This window comes from Suillus subalutaceus (genome assembly GCF_016647625.1).
Source record: "Suillus subalutaceus strain FC151 chromosome Unknown DFJ58scaffold_379, whole genome shotgun sequence".
Taxonomy (NCBI): domain Eukaryota; kingdom Fungi; phylum Basidiomycota; class Agaricomycetes; order Boletales; family Suillaceae; genus Suillus; species Suillus subalutaceus.
The window spans coordinates 1-18233 of NW_024540628.1; the positions used below are offsets into that span (position 1 = coordinate 1).

The 18233-nt window shown below is 46.9% G+C and overlaps 6 protein-coding genes across 6 annotated transcripts; 2 read left to right on the plus strand and 4 right to left on the minus strand.

Annotated features, from left to right (window-relative positions):
- Positions 1 to 27: 27 nt before the first annotated feature.
- DFJ58DRAFT_848930 (uncharacterized protein) lies at positions 28 to 1056 on the minus strand (the record flags this gene model as incomplete). Its single annotated transcript, XM_041393690.1, has 4 exons — positions 28 to 54; positions 167 to 360; positions 410 to 719; positions 850 to 1056. 4 exons carry the CDS (start codon positions 1054 to 1056, stop codon positions 28 to 30), a joined length of 738 nt encoding a protein of 245 aa, XP_041235042.1.
- A 1333-nt stretch (positions 1057 to 2389) lies between these two features.
- On the minus strand, positions 2390 to 3021 carry DFJ58DRAFT_848931 (uncharacterized protein; the record flags this gene model as incomplete). Its single annotated transcript, XM_041393691.1, has 3 exons — positions 2390 to 2466; positions 2592 to 2669; positions 2712 to 3021. 3 exons carry the CDS (start codon positions 3019 to 3021, stop codon positions 2390 to 2392), a joined length of 465 nt encoding a protein of 154 aa, XP_041235043.1.
- Positions 3022 to 3311: 290 nt separating this feature from the next.
- Positions 3312 to 4338, plus strand: DFJ58DRAFT_848932 (uncharacterized protein; the record flags this gene model as incomplete). The annotated part of the gene is made up of 5 exons (XM_041393692.1): positions 3312 to 3482; positions 3532 to 3649; positions 3746 to 3789; positions 3842 to 3864; positions 4149 to 4338. 5 exons carry the CDS (start codon positions 3312 to 3314, stop codon positions 4336 to 4338), a joined length of 546 nt encoding a protein of 181 aa, XP_041235044.1.
- A 2370-nt stretch (positions 4339 to 6708) lies between these two features.
- DFJ58DRAFT_826601 (amino acid permease/ SLC12A domain-containing protein) lies at positions 6709 to 8407 on the plus strand (the record flags this gene model as incomplete). The annotated part of the gene is made up of 6 exons (XM_041392197.1): positions 6709 to 6881; positions 6931 to 7150; positions 7201 to 7426; positions 7570 to 7928; positions 7989 to 8309; positions 8376 to 8407. Coding segments are annotated over 5 exons (1245 nt in total), but the record flags the coding sequence as incomplete, so codon positions are not given.
- Positions 8408 to 9634: 1227 nt separating this feature from the next.
- On the minus strand, positions 9635 to 10678 carry DFJ58DRAFT_750818 (uncharacterized protein; the record flags this gene model as incomplete). Its single annotated transcript, XM_041387763.1, has 4 exons — positions 9635 to 9911; positions 9974 to 10064; positions 10114 to 10314; positions 10376 to 10678. 4 exons carry the CDS (start codon positions 10676 to 10678, stop codon positions 9724 to 9726), a joined length of 783 nt encoding a protein of 260 aa, XP_041235046.1. The 3' UTR covers positions 9635 to 9723.
- A 2396-nt stretch (positions 10679 to 13074) lies between these two features.
- DFJ58DRAFT_826605 (uncharacterized protein) lies at positions 13075 to 14244 on the minus strand. The gene is made up of 5 exons (XM_041392198.1): positions 14204 to 14244; positions 13942 to 14149; positions 13805 to 13901; positions 13543 to 13743; positions 13075 to 13493 (listed from the first exon to the last, which is right to left on the minus strand). The coding sequence occupies exons 2-5, from the start codon at positions 14115 to 14117 to the stop codon at positions 13320 to 13322; spliced, it is 648 nt and encodes a 215-aa protein (XP_041235047.1). The 5' UTR covers positions 14118 to 14149; positions 14204 to 14244; the 3' UTR covers positions 13075 to 13319.
- Positions 14245 to 18233: the final 3989 nt, after the last annotated feature.

Here is an 18233-nt window from a genome sequence, read left to right on the forward strand (position 1 = left end):
TACATGGAAAGAGGAAAATATATATTCTTATCCCAATACTTGTTGAGCCAAAAACTGCGAAGCATGTTCCATGCATTATATGGGGTGAGGCGGTTGTCCGCACTTGCACCGAAGCGAGGGACGAGGTGACAAGTCTCTGAGCTGTTACAGGTATGATGTCACCCACCTGAGTACCATTTGAATGCTTCGCTCGTTTGAGCAAGTGGAGCTGCGTACTTGGCTCACGATCATTGGTACCGGAGCTTTGGGGAACAATGTCAAAGCGATGTACATATACCAGAAAGCGGTCCTTCCATGACCAATTTGTGCCACTCTTTCCAACAGGACGCATGAGAAGCCTGATCTGACCAATAGTATGACCTCGACTTGACAATAAGTAAATATTCAGTACAATGTAAGAATAACATACCGTGAAGACCATCTGTGGGCCATACACATCTCGCCTCGTTGTTGATGGTGGCCATATCATACCGGCCAGAGGTCCGGGGATCAGAAGGGGGTGCGCAGTTGAGGGTCTGTGCAGGCCGTATGATGCTAATATCGTGGAAATCAGTGTCCTGGAGCCGAAGCTTAAACCAGACTTGTAGTTTGTCGAAGGGAAGTGGAGTGGTGGGTCCAGCTCTTCTAGCCCCCCCAATAGTATGGACATGATCCCTCCCGTGAGTAGCCTCACGATGAAGAAAGTCGGCAATGGCTGGTCGTAAGTCAGGAAGGCCAAACTTAATGGCAGCATCGTCAACAGATATATTTCTGATGGATGGGTCATAGGTGAGGTGGAACGCTGTGTGTTTCGATAACGAATGAGCGCAATGGCACAGGGACCGTTCCCACTTCCCTGTGCTGAAGGACCTTGGCAATTTCATAGTAATTAGTGGTCGGACGCGAATGCCCAGGGTATTTGATCGTCGCCAGAAGGTCTGAGATATCATAATCATTGTCTGCATCAAAATAAACAGTGTCGACATTGCCATCGTCATGATCGTTGTCTGCATTGAGATCAACATTGTCGTTGACATCACCAACGTCATCTGAACCCTGCCACTTCGAGTCTGTCATTTGTTGAGCAGACTCATAGCGAGGTCAAAGCGGCGGCATTTATCGGTACGGTCAAGGTGGCAACATATCTGGGGATCGTAATTCTTGTTATTGTTTCGAGCGAGCAGGATCCTTGATTTCCGTTATGTGCGCATGCTCGGTGGGTGTCGGCGGTCCATTGCAGAGGAACTCCAGTGTTCCTTATGCTCGGAACTATGGACTGCATGAGTTCTAGCTTCGGTATGTACCAGTTCTCAATGACTCCATCGTGCTGACCACGACGAAATCCTCCGTCTATAATTGCATCTTTGTTGGCGTGAAATTCTTCAAGGGCCGTGGAAATACGGGTGAGTTGAGTGTCGTTGATTACGGGTGACTGTACAAGGTACCGAAAGTCCATGAGAGCTCGTACGGCAGTCATCATGGTGCTAGGTACTGCGTCTGCACTGACCGCGACAATTGAGCGCTGGATGTCGCGTTGAGCGCGTCCTGTAACCTGTTTAAGTTTTGAAATCCCGCCATGAAATGACGGAACCCAGTGATGGCCTGCAACACAGAGAACCAAAAATCGATCTCTGTATCACCAACTGCGCAAATGAGCCACTTTGCATCGTGGGTCGTAGAACTCGCGATGGATGAGGTGAAGAAATTCGGGAGTGAGAAAGTGGGATGGATCACTGAGGAGCCAATCCAGCCAGAACGGTTGTGTTGACGCCATTCAGACGAAACTTCTGTGCCTCACGAAAAAATGCCTCAATGTCATCGGGATCAACTTTACTCCGTGCGCTGGCAAGCTGGGAGAGTGTAGTTTGCTCGTGTACGAGGTTCATGACGGAAAGGGTCTCCAAATTGTTTGTACATGGCCATAGTGACCGGAGAGGTTTTCCCGCCAACGGCAGCCAGCATCATGGCCTCCGGGGTGTCGACAATATAGCTCGTGAGTGGTGTAAAACAGTAGCAACTGTGTCTGACAGGATCTGACAGCATGACCCCTTCGCGGGGCGGCTACCTTAAGTGGACATAGAACTATATCCAAGCACTCATGAATGAGGCGATCCTCAAGTAACACCTCTCATGCGTTTCTTTCTTGTAGTTGAATTTCGGGACAGGGAGTAGAGCAGTAAGGACAAAGGCATTCGAGGATGATTTTAGTCGGGTGGACATGCAAATATTAGCAAGGCTAACGAGAAGGGGATGTGCAACTCTGTCGCCCGTCATGGTCGATATATTGTCTTGTCAGACGATAATATGGTCCCAAGGAGTGTTGCACCTCTTGGTAGGGCTGACTGTCCGAAAACTGATAAGTACGACTCGCACAAATGAAACTATGCGTACCTGCATATTCCATGCGTCATCACCAGTCATCCATTCCGAATACACGCGACACAACCTCTGTGCAGTGGTGTACACCCTGCGAGGCGTAAAGTCGAGCTGATCATGAAAGGCAGGATGGTTGAGAAGGCTTGAAATACAATCCAAAGGATCGCGCCAATACAACACAACGGGCTATTTCATAGGATATCTTGTAGGTATGACCTGAGACATCCAGCGCGGACCGCTGGGCAACATTTCCGCTCTACTACGGAGTTCCTTGGCAGAACGGAACGACAATGGAAGGGTCTTTATCTGAACCACTTAAGAAAAATGTAAATATTATCAAAGAATTTGTTACTCACCATCTCGAGCGAAAGAAAATTGTCTATCTTCCCCCATGCTCAATCCTGAGCAAAGGAGCCATGACCCAACTTCCCAGTCTTTCTGGCCGCTGAATGGGTAATACGGATTCGTTGCACGGTGTTTGCTGTTATTGTCAGAATTGAATAGATCGAGGAACGTGTAGCCCTTGCCATATGATTGAGCACAGTCAGGATACGAGTCAATAACTTCCAAGTTGTGAGTTGGCATTTCCTGGCTCTCACTACCACTAGTACTCCCTCGAGACATCTCATCCCAATCCCCCAAACCACCAGACTCGATGTCGGGCATATTCGGTTTCACTGGCATCGTCCATATCCATGGAAATATTCGGTTCGTCATCCGAGTCCATACAGGAATCAGACTCGGAGCGCAAGCATATCAAATCCTGCAGCCACATACTGCACCCAGAGCGAGGTTGGCTCATGTGACGAGCAACAGCGACGTCGTTCTTGAAACCGCCCTTGCCGCACAAAGGACACTGGAATGACGACATAATAGCGTGCACGTGAGAATTCTGAGAAGTTGAACTGTAATGATATTGATTCCGGAATCCGAACATCTTAGTTTTTCTAACCCTCATGTCCGAGTCGAGCCACGCACCAATCCATTTAAATATCTCTAGTGATGTACCATCAGCGTCACGTATGCGCCCTCGACATACCAATAAGTGGCAAGCCAGCCATGTTCTGGGTGACTCTGGCAGTGGTATCGCAGATTTGTACGATGTAGTCGATGCTATTGGCTCGATGGTAAGTGACTGATATCTTACTAGGCAATATTTGATTCACGTGCCCACAGACCATCAACGATGTTGATGAACTTGAAGCTAACCTCATCATGGACCTCGCAAGGGCCCGACGGGATATATTCAATGCAGAGAAAACACTTGCCGATTGCGTCGTCCCGAGAATACAAGGTCATGACGAATCTTTTGAAATACAAGTCCGCCATTTCTAAGCGGAAGCTTGACAAGGCGGATGTAGGACTAGGTCATATGCACGTCACATTCAAGAAAATACGGTCTTTCTCACCACCCAGTGCCACACAATCTTCACAGTAAGTACACCTATCATTTATAGTACTACCAACTAACACCTTCGTATTATAGACTCATTCACATCCTGCCATCAGGTCACCATCCAGTTGGACTAATGACAAGTACCTTCTTTTGAGTTGTATCAAATAGAAACCTTGTATTTGGCAGTACTAGTATCTAGTAGTAGTAAAATATGATTCGGACATGAGATTTTGTTTTGTCTTGACCTTGGCAGATGCCAGTGTGCTTCAAATTGTGCTTCAAAATGTATTCTAATTATAGCCCGAACTATATAGTAGTAGTAGCGCTCGAGAAATGGTAGTATTTACTGACAAACACTGTAGCAGCTGTACATCCTGTGAGCTCTGTCCCTCTGTAGGTTACTGTGGGGAACTATCAAAAAATGTCGATGCTGGGAGAAATTTACTGTGAGCTCTGTCCCGCTGTGGGTTACTGTCGAAAATGTTGATGTCTGTGGAGAAATTTACTGTGAGCTCTGTGCCGCTGTGGGGCGCTGTGGGAAACTGTGGGAAATGTCGATGTCTGTGGAGAAAATTGGGGTTTACTGATGTCGATTGGCATGTGCACCACTGAGCCTGGGCAGATCACGAGCTGAAGGGGGTAGTGAGCTTGACGGTATATTAAAATTGATGACGACGTATCCTACCAATAGTTGACTCTAGTACTAGTTCATAATCTTTCAAGTTGAGGATGAGGGAAACACTGAGTGACACGAGACGATGCAGATTCAATGCTCAAGCCATCGATAACGGTGAAAATCGACCTCATTTGGAATTGAATATTGGCTATTGACATTTGACTGACATATGATTATGCACTGATTTGTCACGGACGTCTTGAGATAATGCCCGCGACTGCGCAGTCACTCGCTTAGAAGAAAGAAAAATAGCATTGTATACGCAGGAATTAGACTACAATGCAATATGAAAGATTGTTTGGCGACAAGGAAGATAGTCGTTGAAACGATATATGGGAGACCTGACTTGCAGACCAGAAGTACTTGTGATGATACCGTCTGACCGTGACTTTGTTAGCGTGATTATAATAATAAGGAGTGGGCGCACGCTCGACTCCATGGTTCGTTTGGAGGACAAGGATTGGGAGGTTCCAGTGACTAGCAGTAAGTGTAATCTGTAATGAATCATGATGCGCATTGCGCACTCACTTAGTAACTATTTGGGAGCAGCGCAGCAGTGGTCGCGGCAGTTGCCGCAGCAGTGGCGCAGCATTTTCACGATGCCCCGATTTAGTAAATATGATTTATGTATCTACAACACTTGTTTCTCGACATACTATGTTCAAAACATTGTCTGCGCTTGTCGCAATTGCTCGTTTGTACATGCTGTCGTATGTGTAATTTTTACTCAGTACACAGCACTTACATCAACGCCCGCCACGTCAGCATGTTGCAATGGCACTTCAACTTGTCTTCAACTAGCTAGTCTCTGCGCCCGCTTATCTGTGCACGTCAGCACATACCCCCACTGCATCTGCATTTGTCTGCGACTATATTTGTACTTGCCCGTGCTGGTCGCCACTTGTTCTTGGCAATGTTGGTCCTATTTGATGTTAATGTTCACACTCGTTGACGTTTGTACGTATTCGTTCGCTTTTCTATTAATTGCTACTCAGGCTTGAGATACCCGCCAAAAAAGTGTCAGAGCAAGTACGGGTTCTTGCTGGGTACCAAACCTATAGTTTTGGTGGTCGAACTTTGTTCGAATGCAAAACTGACCTCTCGAACGCGTTCAGTCCAGAGTTCGACCAACCTGAACTTGCGGTTCGGTTTGGCGTTCGGAAATTTTGCCAGAGAACCGGACTGAACCGGACTACTGGCGGTGATAACATACGTGCAATTAAGGAAGTCGACCGGTAGGCTCTCTCTATGTTGAAATGCTATAGACTCATTGTATAAACAGCACCAGAAGACGATGTTGTACCTGAAAATGGCGAAGGTTCTTTGATGAGTATAGTCGTTAATTGTATCACTCCATTCAGATGTGATGCCAGCTGTACAATATCATAGAAGCTGTATGGAAGGGTAGACGCCTTTATGTATACGACATACCCCTTCCAGCAAAATTCTCAGGTCTACCTGAGCAGATTTAGGGAGGAGGGGCGATGAAGCCATCGTTGTAACCATGCGATACCCGGGCCTAACCTGCCGAATTCCGATCCGTTAATCAGGCATCAGACGTGGCGAAACTTTGAAATTATCAACGTCTGCAACTTAAGGAAGTCACTGCCACAACCCCCCAGATGCTCATATATCTATTGGTCGTGGTTGAGTTCAAGACTTATCTCTTTCCTCCTACGAGCGAGTGCTTGCTACAATGGGTGCCGAAAAGACAGATGCTACTGCTTATCACACTGGCAAGGGCGAATTCTCTGATGTCTCAGACCACGATGAAGAGTCTAATCAGGCCCCCCTGCAACGTAAACTCAAGAATCGTCACATCGCCATGATCAGGTGTGTTGACTTGTCTTCTTTCTCCTGGTGAATTCTCACCTCTGTCAAGTATTGGTGGTGTCATAGGCACTGGTCTTTTTGTTGGAACCGCAGACTCTCTGATGTATGGGGGCCCCGTCGGTCTGTTGCTCGGCTACATGTTCATGGGCACCATCGTCTATTGCGTCATGATCACTTTGGGAGAAATGGTATGCTTGCTGCACGTCCCAGGCGCAGATCACATACCTGATCTTCGTTTCCGCAGATTGCTTTCCTGCCTATACCTGGTGGTCAAATCAAACTGGCCGAGCGCTTCGTTGACCCTGCATTCTCTTTTACCACGGGTTGGAATTACTGCTATAGCTGGATGATTACCTGTACATTCCATTCTTCCTCGTTCATTTTTTCGCAATTACTGACCTCTTACTTTTTAGCACCTAGTACTTAAGTTTAATGCATCTTCTTAGCGTGTCCGCTGACATTGGTTATCGTCCCAGCCGAAATTTCTGCTGCTGCATTATTGATAAACTATTGGAATGACACTGTCAATGACTCAGTATGGGTTGCCATGTGTCTTGTCGTCGTTCTCACCATCAATATGCTCGGTGCTGGCGCTTACGGCGAGACGGAATTCATCTTCGCGTGTGTACCGAGTACTATATCCCAATCTCGTATTCTGAGATTACTACAGATCCATCAAGGTCATCACAATCACCGGTCTTATTATTCTCGGTATAGTCGTCGATTTGGGAGGTAGCCCAACCCATGACCGTATTGGATTCCGCTACTGGAAAAATCCCGGACCATTCGTTCAGTATAATGGCATCGAAGGTGCCAAAGGACGATTCCTTGGCTGGTGCGCTGTTTTGACGCAGGCCGCTTTCTCGTTCATTGGAACTGAGATTGTTGCTGTATGTTGTATTCTAGGCCTATTAATCTATTGATCACTAATATCACCTAGATTGCTGCTGGAGAAGCAAAGAATCCTCGTCGTACCTTGCCCAAAGCCATCCGTCGAGTATATATCCGTATATTGGTTTTTTACATCGCTGGCACACTCGTCATTGGTCTGCTTGTACCATCCAACAACCCATTACTCAAATTGACCAGTAGCACCGCCCGGTCTCCATTCGTCATCGCTATCGAATTGGCCGGAATTAAATATCTTCCTTCAGTAGGCCGCACATGTCTTTCCTTTTTTACCTCAAAATTTCTCATCGCTATTCGAACCAGATTGTCAATGCTTGTTTGTTGACCTCGGCATGGTCCGCCTCATCTAGTGACTTGTACACTGCGTCTCGTGCGATTTGTACGTATACTTATCTGGCAGCCAACTCATTGAAATTAACGCAATTCGTAGATGGTCTTGCAGCCTCAAGAAATGCTCCGAAGTTCTTCCTCAAAACTACACGCAACGGGTTGCCTTACGTTGCTGTCCTCTTCTGCTCCTCTTTTTCCCTTCTTGCCTTCATGGCTGTGTCAACAAGTGCGGGTTCAGTGTTCGTTTGGTTTTCCAACATGACAGCCGTCGCTGGCCTTATGTCATGGTTTGGTATTTCGGTGACATATCTCCGCTTCTACAAGGGCATGCAGGTCCAAGGCATCGACCGCAAGACGCTCCCTTATTACACAAATCTCCAGCCATACGCAGCGTGGTGGGCAACCGTTTCAACGATCACCATCTGTTTTGTATGTTAACTTTTCATATCCGCTGATACTGTTTAGACTGACTATTCCTATACTCTCTAGTTCAGCGGATGGACCGTCTTTCTCGAAGGAAATTGGAGTACTGTAACCTTCGTCACCAACTACATCCTTTTTATTACCTGGCCGATCCTGTACGTTGGCGCTCGCTTCTACTATGGCACCAAGCCCGTTGCTGCAGAGGACATGGACTTCACGAGCGATCTAGCTGAAATCGTGGCGGACTCATACGACGAACCCCCACCAAGAAACAAGATGGAAGCATTCTGGCAATGGCTGGTGAGCATAGCTGCTCCACTTGGCAATTTTTGACACTACTAACATCACCCCACTCGTAGATGTAATTATACCTGCAATAATACCTGGAGCCCATTGATGATCGTCAATTATATTATTTGTTTGTAAGCCTTCAATTATTTGACATACCGTTGTTTGTTGTATGTTACTGCCAACTCTACCAATATAAGTCGTGTAAGGCCATGTGCGTGGCAGAAACTCCCGAGAGAAACTCCAATGAGCGTCTACGCGAGTCGCGACGTCGCAGGAAGACATTGCATACTCGTTTCGTATCTTCGGTGTCAGTCTACCCGTAGTCTACGGCGAGATGAAGCAAATTGCACTCGGTCGGCTCTTACAGGAGATCATTGCTCGGTCGGGCGACATTACTGCCCTGGACTGGGTGAGAAAATCAAATCATCCGAGTTCAATAGCTGTCTCCCAGCTGACATTACCTCATACAAAAGCTCCTCCATGCCTGCTGTCATCTCTATCCGAAGACGAGATGCAGACATTGGTTTTCACGCTGCGACATCCTGTTGCTGTGGAGTCAGCATCGAGTCTTTATGCCCTCCTTGACAACCTCAGCGCTCCTCGTTTTGCGAACTTCAGACTCAACTGCCACGCGTCGCGTTTCCTGTCACAGAAGTTAGACGAAGGCATGGACAAGGTCAAGAGACACGTTTGACCCATCATGTCAAAGCAAACGGACTTCAAGACTTGTTGATCCACACAGAAGATAGACTGTTTCAATGCTGACGGGTAAGGCCCATAGAGCAGACATTGCTACTCGTCCGCCCATGGACTCTCGTCATGACCTCGGGCTGCCTGTCCGAGTCTTTGCAGACGATAAGACCATGTTCGCGCTGGTCTATACCATGGTTCATGACTGCTGTTCATGACATGATGGGCGTCAGGAGGCTAGAAATAATGTAGCTGCATTGTTATCGAAGATTGGGGACCTCTCACGCGTCATCTATATTTCGACACTACTTACATGCATAGAACAATATCGCTTGGCATTTCAAGTTCTCGACGCTTGTTCTTGCACCTTCGAAGTCGTAGTGTAGGAACTTCATGTTCTCTACAGTATGTGAGTCCACGCTGTAATTTGTGTGGACTTCCTGCCCCCCTTCCCTACCTTTCCATCCACTAACCTCATGAGTGTTGAATCGACGAAATCAAGAGCCCTGTCAGATAACGGATAGTCATTACTTCAGTGACAGGAAACATCGCTATATGGAATCCTTTTGTATTTTTAATGCGCACGATGAAGTGCTTCCACTTCTCGATATCACACGAGTGGCTCTGTATTGGGGCAGGTTTACATTCCACTGGGAAATATTTGATTACGCTCAAGTAGGAAGGTGGCTTCACTGCGTTTAGATGTCTCAGATGCGAAGAAGCCCTGTGTTAATGCACGCAGAAAGGATACATATATAGTGATGCGACAGTTACATGGGGAAAATGGAAATATACACTTGCGGCGCCACCAAAAGACAGACTAATGGCTTTCACAATTTGTTTGTAAGTAACCCAAGGCGACGCCAAACCACAGAAAGAAAGCCAATACACCGCGCCAGATCACTGTCTGCACATTCCTCTTCAAGACAGCGTCCAAAAGAAGGCCGAATGTACAAGCCTCCGCAAAAGACATCCAGTAGTCCACCCCTGTAAACAATATAAAACCACCTGGATAAGATATCCAATAGGTCAGTGCGTAACCCTCGTGTAAACCGAAGAGGAACGCGTACCCTTCGCCAGAAATCCCAAAGATAAAGCGAGTGAAAACTCTGCCGTGCGAGAGAGAGCGAGACAAATCAAGACCTTCATCTTGCCCGGGTTCTAGTTCTGGGGTCAACGAAAACTCACTACGGTTTACTAAATTCCCTACCCGGAATATCGCAGACTGTCGAAATGCTATACAATAGCCGTACATGCGGGATAACCATTGGCACAGCACATAAACAAGGAGGAAAGATGCCGAGAGATTCATCAGGGCTTCGTAGTTTTCTCTGGATGAATGGTCCGCGATGTCGATACTACGTCGCAGTATCGACATGCATACTCCACCCACGAGGGCGATGAGGAACATCTACGTAAAAAGTGGAGGCGTCAGTCTTGCTAGACAGAATGGGGATTAACAATGAACTCACAATGAATAAATCAGGACCTGAACATATGACACGCTTATTCACGCCATTCCGTTGGCTCACATCCCGCCACAATTCCTCGAGATCAGGCTTTCCGAGAGTGATTAAGTAAAGTTGAGTGGAACAAAACCGAGCGAAGGGCTGGGATGGCAGTTTCCAGTCGTCAGGAAGGTCTAGTGGCTGACTTTGGATCTTTCCGTGAGGTGCGCAGGCACCAGCTTCCATTTGGTCTTCTGAGATGTCCCCGCCCGAATTGCACGAGCAAGCTGAAATGGTGATGAAGGCATCTTGATCTCTATTGGACATGATTTGAGGTCTTGTTGAGCTATATAGACGGTCTAGAGGGTGAAAGGATGTCGGCGGGCACAGCGAGGATACCTACCTTGGTGTTGCAGATCAAAGTGTGGAAATTCGAAGGAGGGACGGTACGCGAGTATATCACCCAAGTCCAAAAAAGGAAGTTACCGTCGAAGAGTGACGCAGTCGAAATCTAACCAAGCTTCTCCAGCACATGCTGCCGTGTCTGACAAGACCTGTACACATATCGAAGACTGCGTGCGTGACGACCTTCACCTCCAATACTAGGAGTTTGCACAAGTTGGACCTCAGAAGTGTTGGGACGTCTGAATACAGCGCGCATGGCATTGTATCTGCAAAAGAGAACACGTTCTTCAATGGCGTCGCTGCGTTCTGTCACGACGAAGCGGCGACCACAGAAAAACGAGGCCTCAAGATGACTGCTGGATCCTTGAGCGTGAATTCTAACTGGCTGTATTCGCTGATGGGTATCACGCTGCAGGGATGAATGAGCAATCTGGAGTCGAGTAGCGGTGGACAAGAGAAAAGAAGACGAACGTTAGCAGACGTCACCCGGTCCTGTCATTTAATGGTAGATCATCGTGGTTCTGCTGTGGGTGGAAGTCAACTTGTGGTTCAGAGTAGAACTAGGAAGGAGCGTACGAACCGTATCAATTATGCAACAAATAAGGTCCTACTTACCCTTGCTTCATCAGGCAAGTGAAAACAAAGAGAGAAGGGACAACATGTTTTTAGGGTTGTGCTTAGTACTAGTATATGGAGAACTGTCGCAGGCACTGTGCCTTATCACAACTCCTCATATCCAGGTACTAAGTTAACCATGTCCTGCATAGGGTTCCTTAACAGCGTCCGAACGACCGAGCCAGGGTACAAACCTGTAGATCGCTGGTGAAAAGCAACTCTGCAAGCTGTTCAAAATGCAGCACCGCCCCTGCAAGTATTTTTTGTGTTTCGCACAAAGACCCCGGTGGGTGATGACGCTCCGACTCCGATTTCAGACACTATTGAAAGGAATATTGAAGTATTCTGGAGGAACATCACCGGTGCTCAAACGATCATTTAAATAAGCAAAGGTACGAACCGAGAGAGTGAGGCTTGGAAGAGTATCTCGTGATGACGCTGCGACTCTGATGAACGCCTGATACCAGATGCACCTCATAAGGAAGAGGAAATGTTTAAAGTGCAAGTTTGGACAGCAGCGACGGCACCTTGCCAACTGCAGGAGCTCTAGAACCAAACATTTATTTCAAAGGTCCGTGCAGGCGATGACGCCGTAGCTCCGATAAACGCGTGATAATATACGCGGCCATATCCCAATATAAGTTGGAAGTACTGACGACGTACCCTTGCCAGTGGTGTTTGCCCAAGTCACAAGTGTGTCCTGCACTGGGAGGGGTAAAAAAGTATTGAGCAGAGCCGAGAAGGATAAAGATACGTCGAAATAAATACTTGCGTGGATAACGAATCAGATCAGCCGGTGTTGTATATGGGCAAATGCGACATGGCCTTCAGAGGTACTACTAGTTCATCATGATACTTTGTAATGCCCTGAAACGAACATATCGAGTTGGCGTTGGGAGGAAGAGCAGATCAAGCACCAAGGGATTAGTAGGAAGCTCGAGATGTTATCACTTGATAAATGTACCTAGTTATAGAGGGCTCTTAGCTAGGAGTGCATATGATTATGTATATAGTGAGAAAGGTGGTAAAAAATTCGCTCGAAGGACTTAGGACACGTCACGGGTCCGGCATAATATTGAGTGCCCGGGTACTGTTTTGCTGCCTTCATTCTGAACTTCTGAACTTCTGGACTTCTGAGCACCGTGACTATGTTGAAGTCAATCCTGGTCAGTTCTTGACATCTCTTGTATACGCTCTACTTAATTACGAGCCACTTTTCTCGTCGGTGAAGCGGACCTTGGTATTTCGCGTCAGGACGCTAGAAATAATGTAGCTGAATTGTCATTGAAGATTGGGGATCTCTAACGCATCATTTATATTTTGACACTACTTACATGCATATAACAATATCGCTTGGCATTTCAAGTTCTCGACGCTCGTTCTTGCACCTTCAAAGTCGTAGTGTATGTGGCTCGCCACTACCGTTACTCCATTGATCAGAATAACATAGAAGGGACATCATGTTCGTGAATCCACGCTGCGATTTGTGTGGATGTGGACTTCCTGCCCCCCCTTCCCCTACCTTTCCATTCACTATGCTCATGAGTGTTGAGTCGATCAAATCAAGAGTCCTCTCAGATAAACGGATAATCATTACTTCAGCGGGAGGAAACATCGCTGTGTGGAATCCTTCTGTATTTTTAATGCGCGCGATTAAGTGCTTTCACTTCTCGAAGAAGCCCTGTGTTAATGCACGCAGAAAACGATACGTATATAGTGATGCAACAGTTTACATGGCGAAATTTGAAATCTACACCTGCGGCGCCACCAAAAGACACCAGACTAATGGCTGTCACAATTTGTTTGTAAGTAACCCAAGGCGACGCCAAACCACAGAAATAAAGTCAATACACCCGCGAGGTCACTGACTGCACTTTCCTCTTCAAGACAGCATCCAAGAGAAGGCCAAATGTGCAAGACCCCACAAAAGACATCCAGTAGTCCGCCCCTATAAAAAATACAAAACCACCTGGATAAGACATCCAATAGGCCAGTGCGTAACCTTTGTGTAAACAGAAGAGGAACGCGTACACGTCGCCAAAGACGCCAAAGATAAAGCGAGTGAAGCCTCTGCTATGCGAGTGAAAGCGAGACAAACCAAGACCTCCACCATGCCCGGTTTCTAGTTCTGGGGTCAACGAAAGCTCACTACACTTTACCAAATTCCCTACCCGGAATGTCGCAAACTGTTGAAATGCCATCCACTCGCTCCTCAGGCGAGATAACGATTGACACACTGCATATTCAGCCAGCAAAGATGCCGATAGGTTCGACAGCGCTTCGTAGTTTTCTTTGGATGAACGGTCCGCGATTTCGAAACTATGGTCTAGTATCAACATGCATGCTCCACACACGAGGAGGATGAGGAGCATCTACGTAAAAAGTGGAGGCGTCAGTCTTGCTAGACAGAATAGGGATTAACAATGAACTCACAGTGAATGTATGAGCACCCGGATTCTTTAAGCGTACGACACGCATATTCACGCCATTCCTTTGGCTCACATCCCGCCACAATTCCTCGAGATCAGGCCTTCCGATAATGATTAAGCAAAATTGAGGCGACACAAAACCGAGTGAAGGGCTGGGATGGAAGCTTCCAGTCGTCGGGAAGGTCTAGTGGCTGACTTTCGATTCTCCCGTAAGGTGCGTAGATATCACCTTCCAGTAGGGCTTTTAAGAAGTCCCTGCCCGAATCGTACGAGCGAGCTGAAATAGTGATGAAGGTGTCTTGATCTCCACTGGACATGATTTGAGGTCTTGTTGAGTTATATCGATGGTCTAGAGGGTAAATTATCGTGAAAGAACGCCGGCGGGTACAGCGGGGATACCTACCTCGGTGTTGCAGATCAAAATGTGGAAATTCGAAGGAGGCGGGACGGTACGCGGGTATGTCGCCTAAGTACAAAAAAGGAAATTGTTATTGAACAGTGACGTAGTTGAAATCTAACCAGGCTTCATGCGAATGTGAAAGTTGAGCAAGCTTCTCCAGCATGCCGTGTCTGTCACGATCTGTACTCATATCGAAGACTGCGTGCGCGCACCTTCAATACTAGAACAGGTTGCACAATTTGGCCTCAGAAGTATTGGGACGTTCAAATACACCGCGCATGTCATTGAATCCGCAAAAGAGAACACGTTCTTCAATGGCGTCGCTGCGTTCTGTCACGACGAAGCGGCGACCACAGAAAAACGAGACCTCGAGATTTGTAGCATGACTACTGGACCCTTGAGCGTAAATCCTGAATGGCTGTATTCGCTGATGGTTATCACGCTGCAAGGATGAATAAGCAATCTGGAGTCGAGTAGCCGTGGACAAGAGAAAAGAAGACAGGGTTAGCAGGCGTCAGCCGGTCCTGTCGATGTTAATGATAGATCATCGTGCTTCTGGTGTGGATGGAAGTCAACTTGTGGTTGAGAGCAGAATTAGGAAGAAGTGCACGAACCGTATCAATTATGCAACAACTAAAGTCCTACTTACACTTGCTTCATCAGGCAAGTGAAAACAAAGAGAGGAGGGACAACATGTTTTCAGTGTCGTACTTAGTACCAGGATGTGACAGCTGTGATAGGCCAGTCCTAGTCACAGCACATCATATGCTGGTACTAAGTCAACCATGCCCTGCATAGGAGTCCTTAACAGCGTCCGAATGACCAAGCCAGGGTACAGACCTGTAGAGTGCCGGTGAAGAGCAACTCTGCAAACTGTTCAAAATGCTGCGAGGATCTCCTTGTGTTTCGCATGAAGACCCTGGTAGGTGATGTCCGATTTCAGACACTATCGAAAAGAATATTGAAGTATTCTGGGAGAACATCAAACGATCATTTAAATAAGCAAAGGTACGAACCGAGAGAGTGAGGCTCGGAAGAATGTCTCTACGATCCGCTCGAGCTACAGCGTCACCAACAGCGACGATCCCTTAATGAATTCCTAGGGATTATTGCAGGTGGTGATAGTGAGATTCCGATGAATGCCCGATATCAGACTGCCAAAGGCAGCAGCATTGGGAGGATCCGATATCGGGAGTACCGCGAAGGTCTGCAACGAGTCCTTAGTAGACTGATCATGCTTATTTTGGCCATACCAATGGTGTTTTTCTCCTGCGCCAGGAGGGGTGAAAGATTAGGAACGCAGAACTGTGAAGGATACGCGGTTAGTGCGTGTATTGTTACTCAACCAAGGTAAGGCAAGAACCTAGAGTGAAGAGTATCTCTGTGATCTGCTCGAAGCGTAGTGATAGTTACAGGTGGTGGCGCCGCGACTTCGATGAACGCCCGATATCGGGTGCAGTCCAAAGGTGTTACTATCCAGGTTGTGCCCAATATGGGGGGATCGCATAGATCTGCGACGAGTCCCAAGTGACGCTTATCGGGGGCGGTGCATGTCTACTGCACCGGGAGAGGTGAAAAACACGGCGTAGAACTGTCAAGGATACATGATCAGTACGTACATTTTGTCATCTAACGAGGTACGAACATGGAGTGAAATGCATCTCTGTGATCTTCTCGAAACGCAGCGACACCAACCGCAATGATAACTTCGACTAGCCGGTGATGACGCTGCGACTCTGATGAACGCCTGATATCAGGCATTGCCCCAAGGAATGAGCACGAGCAGCAGCACATACCAGGTGCACTGCATAAGGAAAAGCAAAGTTTAAAGTGCGAGTTTGGACAGCAGCGATGCCACGTTGCCAACTGCAAGGAGCTCTAGAACCAATCATTGGTTCCCAAGACCCTCGCAGGCGATGACACTGTAGCTCCGATAAACGCATGATGATATACGCGGCCGTATCCCAATATAAGTTGGAAGTACTGTCACTGACGAACCCTTAGTAGTGTTTGCCCAAGTCACAAGTTCGGCCTGCACAGGGAGGGGTAAAAAAGTATTTAGCAGAGCCTAGAAGGATAAAGATACGTCGAAATAAGTACTTGCGTCGATAACGAATCAGATTAGCTGGTGTTGTATATGGGCAAACACGACATGGCCTGCAGAGGTACTAGTTCATCGTGATACTCTGTGATGCCCTGAGACGATTCAGAGCATATCGAGTTGGCGTTGGAAGGAAGAGCGGATCAAGCGCCGAGGGATTAGGGAGCTCGAGACGTTATCACTTGATAAATGTACCCAGTTATAGAGGGCTCTTAGCTAGGAGTACATATGCAGTGAGAAAGGTGGCAAAAACTTCGAGGACACGTCATGGTATTACTTAAGTAACGGGTCCGGCGTAATGTTGAGTGCCCGGCTACAGCAAGGTGAATCAATTGCTGCCTTCATTCTGAACTAGGGGTTCGCCGTGCGAACTGATGACCTTGCTCCGATTGCATTTTCTCAAGGATATTTGTACATGTGTACGCTTATTGTTCCTCGCTCTTTCGCGCTGCTTCAACCAACCCAAAAAGACATACGCAATACATTCAATCGATAAGGCTTTTTTTGAAGCAATTTATTAGGTTGGTCTTCAGCTTGTTCGATGTTGTCTTCAGTTTGGTCGTAACAGCTTTTGATCGTGTTTGACACACTGATTAAAACGTCGTATCAGTACGAATCTTCAACAAAACCAAACACACAAACGTGGTCAAACAGACAAATGTGGCTTTGGAATCGTGGACTACGGTAATACATTCAATACTGCGTCTTCAAGTTGTACTCAGTCTTTGGTCAAGCAGAGATGTATTGAACCCAAACCCTCAAATTCAACGCCGTTTTACTCGTACATGTACATGCCTGTCTGTTCTTTCAAACACTTATCTCTGTCGTTCATTGCCCTTACTGCGGCCCTCATAATCCATCCCTTTTTCTGACTGTTGCAGCCGCCTTTATTAAGTCCTTGGCCAATCCAAGCAATTCTGCGTATATCACAGAGGTCTCGGGATCGGTTGCAATACGTCTCACAGTATCTGGCTCAATTTTAGCTTCTGAATTTCCATGCAACATCTAATACACGCACAGTCAAATTCTGAAGGATTATTGTACAAGGTGTTTGTTGCTATGATTGAAGGTGATTGTGTGTATATCATCTGATCACCTCTGGCCTCCAATTCAGCATTCATCAGCTCGTTTGACACAATGTGGACGTGAATGTTCCCTCGAGACTGATGCTCCACTGATATGGATTGGTGAATGTATTGTCTTGTTGTCAAGTGCAGAAATACCTACTGAATATAAAGGCACTCTCTTTGCTCGAAGTTTTCAGCAATTCAAAGACGCTAGGCTCCGTCATGGTGTTGTCGAAATGTGTTTTCAGGTGTTTTAGGGGCATCTATGTCATAAATCACTGTTCTCGCACGTGATTCTCTGCTATGAGCAACTTCACGTCCAGTCTATTTGAACAGTGTACAATCCATGCAGTGTAAGCGTGTTATCTGTACATGATATATGGACTAACAAGCAGATAGCTCCCACGCATGAAGACATTGCTACAATCATAGTCGAGGAACTGGACATAGTAGACGTGATATCTGTCGGTCGCACATCGCGCATGATGCGACAAATCACCCTCCAAGTGATTGAGCGATGTATTATATGCATATTGGTTCCTTTCACAGGACCCAGATACATGTCTTTCATTCAAGCACTACGCATATCACACGGCGTCATTACTGGGTCTGTCGCGCGTTCAATGTTGATTGGAAGTACTCTTCCCCCAAAACAGGATCTCAATATTGTAGTCCCTTACGCAGGATTTATGCCTATCAATGAATTCATCATTGAACAATTGGGCTATCCAATCATATCACGTGTACCCCATCCCGCGTTCGGCTCAGTCATTCGCCATTACCGGCAATATGCTTTAGGACATCGTACCATATCTGTTGCTTGCCCCAGGTGATGTGCAAGTATCCTCCACGTCATCCTTAGTGC

Excerpts from the sequence above, each read along its gene's own strand:
- DFJ58DRAFT_826605 (XM_041392198.1), bottom strand. The coding sequence starts at position 14,117 with ATGTCCAGTGGAGATCAAGACACCTTCATCACTATTTCAGCTCGCTCG. Across the intron at positions 13,902-13,941 it reads CCATCCCAGCCCTTCACTCG|GCCTGATCTCGAGGAATTGT; the intron begins GTTTTGTGTCGC and ends CATTATCGGAAG. Across the intron at positions 13,494-13,542 it reads AACAGTTTGCGACATTCCGG|AAACCGGGCATGGTGGAGGT; the intron begins GTAGGGAATTTG and ends CCCCAGAACTAG.